The 9,159-nt window shown below is 35.1% G+C and overlaps 1 protein-coding gene across 1 annotated transcript; it reads left to right on the forward strand.

Moving 5' to 3' along the window:
- The first annotated feature begins 1,459 nt into the window (after positions 1-1,459).
- On the forward strand, positions 1,460-6,290 carry LOC131625480 (F-box protein SKIP19-like). Its single transcript, XM_058896338.1, has 4 exons — positions 1,460-1,803; positions 1,987-2,498; positions 3,236-3,603; positions 6,003-6,290. The coding sequence occupies exons 1-4, from the start codon at positions 1,460-1,462 to the stop codon at positions 6,288-6,290; spliced, it is 1,512 nt and encodes a 503-aa protein (XP_058752321.1).
- The last annotated feature ends 2,869 nt before the right edge of the window (positions 6,291-9,159 follow it).

Raw genomic sequence — 9,159 nt, forward strand, 5'->3', positions numbered from 1 at the left:
TAATTCTCTTAGGCTAAACTTCAGTCGCGTCTCTAAGGAAAGATTTATATGTTGGTGTTATCTTGAAATTTCTAGTTGAAGGATTGGAAAGTGGATGATAGCAACCTTGTAGAAAAATGACTAAGTATGAAAACATTTGGTCGTCGAAACATTGCTTATGTCGACCGATAGGTCTTGATTAAAATAGTGAGCATGCTTTAGAAGAATCTCAAGAATAGATCTATAATGTACAAAAGAGTTACACCAAATCAGCATCCCGACTGTGAGATATTGGTATGAAAGTGTCGAAGTTGATATGTTTATTAGATGATAAAGACTTGGCATATTTTCAATATAAAAGTCATTTAAGAGCGTGTTTGGACATTTCTTTGTAAGTAAGTCAGGACCTCTTAACGAGAGGAAGTTAGGTGGTTTTCAAAGGCATTTATCAGATGGATAGAAGGGTAGTCAACAGTTCAATCACTAAAGGCGCGTGCAGGCATCTGAGAGGATGAAAACCAACGTAGTGAGACATGTGTCGATCATGTGACAAACAATCGTTGTCGATGGATATTTAGGACTATAATATAAAGCAGACTCAAGCCTTGAAATGGAGGTCGAAAAAATCTCATTTAATCTCTATAGAACAAAAGTATCAAAGTCATAGAGTGAAAAGTTTGTGAGAAATGTATGAGTTTGCGCCCAATCTTTGGTTTCTTTAAAGTCTTGTATTCAAAGTTTTTACGTTAAATGTCGTTTACCTTATTTATATTTATAGTTTATTATATTTATCCAAAGTTTATTTTTTGCATGCAGTTGTATATTATTCAAACATTCACATTCAAATTATACACACTTTTCATTATATTATTCCTTTGCATAAATCATCCTTGACATCTTTAAATCATCTCCACATTTGTTAAAAAAAATCATATAGTCATATTGTTAACTTAATAACAATAATAAAATATGATTCTATCTTTGATAAAAGAATCTTTCAAAACCCAGGAGTAAAGTTCTAATTTGTAAGATCCTGATGTCGTAACAACATGTTGAGACATCGTGTCCAACATGTGTCTCTTATACACATCCATAATACAAATTAAGCAAGCTAAATCAATCTTAAACACTTTCATTTTGTTTTTTTATTTTATTTTATGAATTGGTAGGGAGAGAATAATACTTTAGGCATTTTTTTTATACTTATTGTATATGTTTGTTGATGTATTTATGGTTATGACTTATGAGAACATGAGAGCAGGCGTGTTTTTAAGTAAATTATTATCTCAAGAAAACATTTACATATATCTGAAAGTAAATTATTACTATCATTGGAAACATAAAAACTGTTATTAGTACTATTAATCCTGTGTTTCTCTTTCAAAACGTTTAAGTGTCCCCTCTTAGTGTGTGTACTACTATAAAAGGTTATACTACTTCGGTAAAAAGCTTATGCAACCGTTCGTTTGCATTTACGAAAATGGCACCTTGTTCAATTACAGCAAAAGCAGATTCTGAGTCCAGAATGCTGCCAAATTGGCTTGAACTTCCAAGAGACATCACAACTAGCATTCTACAGAGGCTTGGTACAGTGGAAATTGTCACTAGTGCGTGCCTAGTCTGTCCTCTATGGTGGAACATTTGCAAGGATCCACTCATGTGGCACACCATTCACATGACTAATTTTATACGTTTATTCCACAAAAATCATTCTGACGATCTGAAGATTTGTTGTTATGCTGTTGAAAGAAGTTGTGGTCATCTGATAGACATTAATATTAAGTTCTTTGCCAACGATGATCTCCTTGAATGCATAGCTGAAAAGTAATTATTATTATCATTCTTTTTTCTTGCATGCACATGTTATTATTTTCTATTATTTGCGATTGATTTTCTTAGATATTTTGCTGCTTATTGATGGTTTTGCATATAATATACATGTAATGTGTACTATATCTTTGTTATTTTATCACTTTTTTTTAATGATTTTTAATTCGAATTTTACAGCGCCAGTAACCTACAAAACGTCCAGCTCCTAAATTGCCTTAGTATTTCGGACAAAGGATTTATTGAAGCTGTGAGAAAATTTTCACAGTTAGAGAAGTTGGACATCTCACATTGTAACCTATCTAATGTTTCTCTTGAAGTCCTTGGCCGATCTTGTACTCTTTTAAAATCTCTAATATTTAAGAGATTTGGGTCTGAATATCAAGGTGGTGATGATAATGAGGCTCTTGTTATTTCTGAAACAATGACTGGATTATGTCATCTTGATATTGAAGGAAACAGGCTCACTAATGTCGGACTTCTTTCCGTTCTTGACAAATGTCCTCTTCTTGAGTATCTTGACATTCAAGAATGTTACAATCTCAATTTGACTCAAGATTTGACGAAAAGATGCCTTGAGCAGATTAAGGTTATACTATTGCCAAATCCGAATAACCATGAAGACTTTGATGAATATTCTGATTATTATTATGAAGATTTTGATAATGGTTATTATGATGATATAGTCGAAGGTTATTAGATTGAGGCTATTATCTAAGATTCAGTTGCACCCCTTCATCACCGAGTGAAAATTCGGATATTCAACTTTGAAGAGAGACATAATTAAGATTATGATGTTATTATAGCTAGAGGGAACGGGATGAAAGGAATGTAAAGTTTGGTTTTCTGTTATAAACTCATGTCACTTCTATCTATTAGTTGTTGGAAAACTTTATTTAACAGATCAAATGTGTGTTTTTTGTTGAAGAACTATTCAATTTGTGGTTTTGTTTGAGAATTCTATTTTTGTCGGAAATTTTTGATGAGTAATTTTTTCTTTTTAACTTTTCATCACAAGTTCTTTAAAACAGTGTTAGTGAATTCATAAAAAGTTTGTTAGTAAAAACTTTGCGAAGACAACCTCTGGTCCAACAATTTTATTTTCTAATTCTTAGTTTTATAATTAAATATGTTTATAGTCTCTAAGAGTTGACTATAATTCAATTAAAATTCCTACAATATTTTCTTAGACTAATGGTTTTCTAAATGTTTTACTATTTTTTTCTCCCTAATCTTAGACTAATCATTTCGGATAATTATGAAAATCTCATCTTTGACGATTTTGCGAGTGCTATTCATGTAAGAGTGGGTAATGGGGCTGCAACACCTTTGTGATATGCGGCTTGGACGGGGCAGCAGTCTCTTATGGAACAATACCCTAATCTCTTTCTTATGGCAACCAACCATTTGCAACCAGTTTTTTCTGCAGGTTACTTTGACAATGCTTGCTGGAAGTGGCAGTTGGCCAATCTTTTCGTGGCTGGGAGTGAAGCAAGGGCGGTGGCGGTGAACGAAAATGGTGATTCAGGGGCTGTTGCTGGCAGTGTTGATTCTGGGACAGTGTTGGAGAGTGATTCGGCAGTTGAGGCTGAAGCTCTTTCCGCGGCTGTTTCTGCCTGGCGGTTATTGATGCCGGTTTTTCAAGAGTTGCAGGCTATCCTCCAGCAGCAGGTTTTGAAGAGTGATGAAGATGACTCCTTCAAGTGGAGACTGAATTTGGACGGTATCTTCTCGGTGAAGTCTTGTTACGATCACTTCAAAGTCAAGCTCTCGGGTCTGCCGTTGAATAATGAAAAGGTAAGGGCTCTTAGCTCATTGAAAAATCAAAGTGCCTTTCAAAATTCTGTTTTTTTTAGATTTTTTCACAATAGAATTGCAACCAGGGGTATTTTGAATGAGAGAGATAATTCTATTTGTGTTCTTTGTTTATCGGAGGAAGAATCTCTATCGCATCTTTTCTCGGCTTGCAAAGTGACACTTAGAATTTGGCGAAGGGTTTATATGTGGCTAGGAGTTGGGTTTTTTTTGTCTTAGAGGATTTCATAGAGTTCTTTTTTAATTGTTCAAAGATCAAATGCTTAATCAAGATCAATTTTGGCGGTTGTTTGGCTTGCTACCATTTGGACCTTATGGATTAAACGTAATGCTATCATTTTTAAAAATAATTCCTTTAGTTTCATAGAGTGTATGTTGGAGATTGTTTTCACATCTTGGAATTGGCTCTGTTCTTTTTACAAGAAGGTGCATTTGTGTAATTATTAAAGTTGGAATATCCAACATCTTTCGTGTTTCCCCTGTAATTTTCTTTGTATTGGGGTGGAGCCTTTTGCTCCCTTTAATTCCATTGCTTATTAAAAAAATACTATATTTTTGCTCCCTTCAGTTAGTTTCTACTTCACTTAGTTTCTACTAACTGAGGTTGATATGGAAGAACATCTGACATAATTTTCACACTTTGGCATATGATTACGTGGGCAAGATGTATTTCGATGGCATAAAATTTATTTATCATTCAGTACCCAACGGTTATTTTTTAAAGGGTCAAAAAGCTATCAACCATTTTAAATCTACCAATATTTCATATTTGAACACCATACTTAGTGCTCGAACCTACTATCTCTTCTTTTAAATTTAAATTTGTTCCATTGGTGTCTCATTTATTGTCTTTGTTTTAATCGTTGTATCACCAAGTTGAAGTTTATCGTTTGTAGCAAAGTGCGAAGAAAAGAGAAAAGCTGAATTCTTATCTACCCAACACAAAAAATTGGGTAGAGTTACCCTTAGTGTAAAATGTTTTGAAAACAACCAAAAAGAATATTATTTAATAATTAATTAAATAAGATAAAATTGAATGTTACACTGTAATTGGTGGAAGGTATACTATCCAACTTTTTGTGATGAGTAGAGAAACGTTGCTTTGTTGGTGAAGTGGTCCCATTGAGGTTACTCGGTGATGGTCCATTGAGACTTTTTTTTTAATCAAAGGGAAAAATATATTAATTCAAAAAACAGTTCAAGTACAAAGGTGATCCAAACGATCCAACCCACAAAGAATACTACACCATAAGACTAGCTATGTGTTTCCTAATTTTCTTAGAACTCCAACCCCTATACACTATACAATCTAGAATGCTATCATTTTTTTTATTAGTATACTAGCCCTCCATCCTTTTCTAGAGATGAAGTTGATAATCCATTGTAGCTCAATCCAGCTGCCAAGAGTGTGCACAATCTCCAGCCAAGTTAAAATCTTCTTCCAAATGGTCAGGGTATGAGGACATTCGAAGAAGAGGTGTCCAAGGGACTCATCCACCATATTTTTTGGTCTAGTTTATTTAAGGTGGATGTATCCAATAGAGTGATACATGAAGATTTTTAAAGGATTTACGAAGAATCGTCACCGGTCAAAAGCTTTGATCGTTGAAAGGTACATCTTAGTAGAAGCTGTTGAGTTTTGTTCAATCTATTTGCCAAAAATAGTCTATAGAAATTCCAAAATCTCGTCATACTGATAGATATGGAAGTAAAGGTACTCCAAGTTTAAATGTTAAGCCAATGGGTCACGATGTAGTTCTTCATGCACGTTTCTATATATTGAATAATTTTGATGAAGTTCAACCTTACATAGGTACTCACAATAGACTTGTGAAGAAAAAATATCCCATAAATGAGTGACAAGTGGTTATTAACAAAGCATAACAAGAAATTTATAAGGTGGTTTAATGAAAGGGTTTCTAATGATGATAATGCGTCTGAGATAACTAAATGTTTATCGCATATGCCTCGTTTTAATTTTAAAAATGTCTTGTTCTAATTATAAACCCAGGGCCGACCCAATCAACGCAAATGTCTCGTTCTAATCTTAAAAATGGAATCAAATAATTAAAAAAAGACACATAAATAAATATAATTATGTATTAATCAATAATATATTTAATTTTAATTTTAATCAATAAATGTATTAACTATTTTAATTTTTGTATGTATTGATTTTTTAATATAACTTTTTTTATTTATTGAATTTTTATTATAACATTTTTATTTATTTCGATTAATATTTATGGAAAAAACTGAACCTTTCAAAATTTGGAGCCATGTGTTATAGTACTTCCTGCAGTTGCATAGAGTCAGCCGTGTATAAACTACCAACTCACTCCAAAATGTTTTTTATTATAATGAGAGAATGGCTTGGCCAGTGGTTCAAAGAGGTCAGAAAGTGGAACCCTAGAGAGGTTGATAATGAGAGAATGGCTTGGGTGAGGGTCTTCGGAGTCCCAAGTCAAGCGTGGAACCACATATTCTTTGATTTCATCTCACTTTCAGTAGGATCTCTTTTACGTGAGGATGAAAGCACTGAGGGTAAGCTCAAGATGGAAGTGGCTAGACTCTTGATTCGTACTAAAAGCTTTACTATGATTAACGAAGAAATTAAGATAACAGTTGATAATGATGTCTTCAATATATTGATGTTGGAAGAAGCCTAAGGGGAAGGGGTTAGCTGCAACATGAAGAGTAATGCTTTTAAATTGAATATTGAATCCTCATCTGAAGATTCGGTTAACGATACAGAGATTGATGATGAAGGGAGCGATTCTGATTTTGTTCAAGAGACGGTAAGTGGGATCGAAGGTGAGGAAGAGCCGGTTCCGGAGGAGGACAAGGATGAAAGTGGAAGTGAAGTGGATTTTGAAAATAACGGACTGGTTAAAGGATTGGTTAATCCGTTGGTTATTGCAGAGTCCTCGAAGGGAGTTAAGGAAGGCACATCAGAGACAAAAGGTGATTTGGACTTGAAAAGTTCGACGGATCCAACTTTCAAGGCCCTTGAGTCAGCAAGTGGGAAAGATGTCAGATCTAGGATAGCCACGTGTTCAGAGAGATGGGTTGTGAAAGGGGAGAGGATCATTGGGCCGGAAATGGAGAATGGTCCAGTTCTATTAGGCCCAATTGGCATGCTGTCTTTTGATGAAGCCTGTACTAGATCAAAAAAGTTGGGGCCCAAACCAAAAAAGTAGCGTCATGTTAGGGAGGTGGGAGAAAATACAGAAATTACACAATCTTATTATGCTTTTCTGAACCCTAGTTTTGGTCCCAATTTTCATAAAAAAAATTACTCAAAAAGGAAGAAGAAAGGAGTCGAAGAGGAAAATCCCATGAATGGAACGATACGGTGCAGCGAATCCTTGACGGATTTGTCATACCCTAATTTTTGACCCCCCTGAGATGACATATCTTCAGGATTTTTCATCAGGTCAAGACAAGTACCCAGAGCAGTCATTTCTCCATCTGGTACCTAATCGAGGATGCTCAAAGACAAGAAAGCTCAGGCAAAGGATCAATCAATACAAGGATTAGTCCCTAATACAATCATGAGGCTCAAAGACTTCACTTTTCTCATCTATGATTGATTAGACATCCAGTCATATGAGTACAGGTTTACTCAGGTCGCCAGACTAGGGTTTTGAGCCTATCAAGGACTGAAATCAGGGATCACATTTGGGAAACCCTAAAAAACCTCAGAGGGTCATTCAAAGACATCAATCATCTTCAAATAACTCATATTACAAGGTCTACTGGACATCACACTTCAATTCAAAGTCTACAGTCATTACTTTCACATGGTCGACAAATTAGGGTTTTGACCTAATTCACCAAGATAGTTGACTTCTGATCAGGGCATGAATCCAAAACTCAAGACATGATTCAAGGATCTCTACTACCTCCATATAATCCATTTATATCATCCATTTGTGGAGAAGATCTTATTTCTACACAAAAGCCCAAAAATTCACTTTGTCAGGAAAAAGTCAACTGTGAAGGATCATCATTGACTTTTAAGGTTTTTGGTCAAAAAATGACTTTCAAAGATCAATATCATCAATATATGGATGTCAAAGTCATTTGGCCAAAGAAATTCAAAGAAATTCATCAAGGAGCGAAAAGTCGGGAATTAGGGTTTTTGAAGGCATGGTGAGATCTCAAAATTTCACCTACACAACTCAAAAAACTTCCAACATGAAAGTTGTAGATCTTGCAAAATAAAACAACATCTTACAAAGGAACGTTTTTCAAAAGATCAACCATTTATGAAGTTTTGGAAATTTTGAAGTTTAGGTCATAAACACTTAGAAATTTTTCTAAGTGTTTTAACCTAGTTTTCATCCAACTTTGGGCTCATTTTTCACAAATTTCCTAAATGATTCTGAAGAAGACATAAACTAATGATTTGAAGTAGATGTTTAGGGCTTTCCAAATTGTGTTCAACCTTCTCCAAATTCAATTTGAGCTAGGAGTTATGCTTGTTCAAAGTTGGCCTCATGAAGTAAAATTATAGGTCATGGACACTTTTGGACTTTGCAAATTTTGTGCAAATAACCTCTCTTATGGATGCTACACGACCCATAACACATCTGAAACCATGCCATGCATTCATTTTCACCATGCCATAAGGATTGAAGAAGATTCTAAAAACAAGAACATGTGATTATGTAATGATTACATTTGTGAATTTATGGCAAATTGATGAATCACCCAAGGAATCTTCTCACCAACCAATTAGAGCTCATTTCTGGCTCAGAATTGTCCCCTAAGATCAAGCAAAATCGAGGGCTAGGGGATTGATCAAATGGAATCAAAATTCTCATCATTGCATAAGAGATATTTGCAAAATTCCTTCATGGCTAAGAAAGCAAATCAACTTCACTAAGGAGGCTCACTCCTCTGCAGCTATACTGATCCATTTGCCTATAAATACAGATGCATTCCTCATTCAAAAACACACCAAAGCAACCATATTACTTGCTTTCTCTTTCTCTCCTCTTGTTCATTGTTTTTCAAAGTTCTTTGGCAAGAAGAATCGATTTCTTCAAACCAAAGCTTATCTTTGGGAAGTGAGCATTCTAACATCTCAAGGGAGGTCATTTGAGGTGATCCAAGCACCTGGATCACTTCTGTAGGTGGAGGAACACCATTGTTGCTCTCACTTTGGAGCACTTGCAGTTGGAGGTCCATGGAGTGATTCAGAAGGTTTCAAGGCAAGCCAATCATCCAGACACACTCCTCAGGTCATAGTGAAGCTAACCAGATGGCTGCAGCTCATCTGTAACTCAGGATTCAACAACCTCCATGTCCACTTGAAGCTCAAATCGAGGGAGGTCCATAGAACAATTCAGAAGGATTCAGGCTACAATAAGCATCCAGTTAGCATCATTGAGTCTCAGGGAAGCTATTGAGATCATTCATTCAAACCCAGGTGCTCTCAATCATCCTCACGATCTCCATTTTCAGAGGTAAGTTTCTGAACTTCACCTCTCTAATTTAAGTACCTTTTGTGAAATAGCTCGATTCTATCTT

This window comes from Vicia villosa, unplaced genomic scaffold (genome assembly GCF_029867415.1).
Source record: "Vicia villosa cultivar HV-30 ecotype Madison, WI unplaced genomic scaffold, Vvil1.0 ctg.000218F_1_1, whole genome shotgun sequence".
In the NCBI taxonomy this organism is placed as follows: Eukaryota; Viridiplantae; Streptophyta; class Magnoliopsida; order Fabales; family Fabaceae; genus Vicia; species Vicia villosa.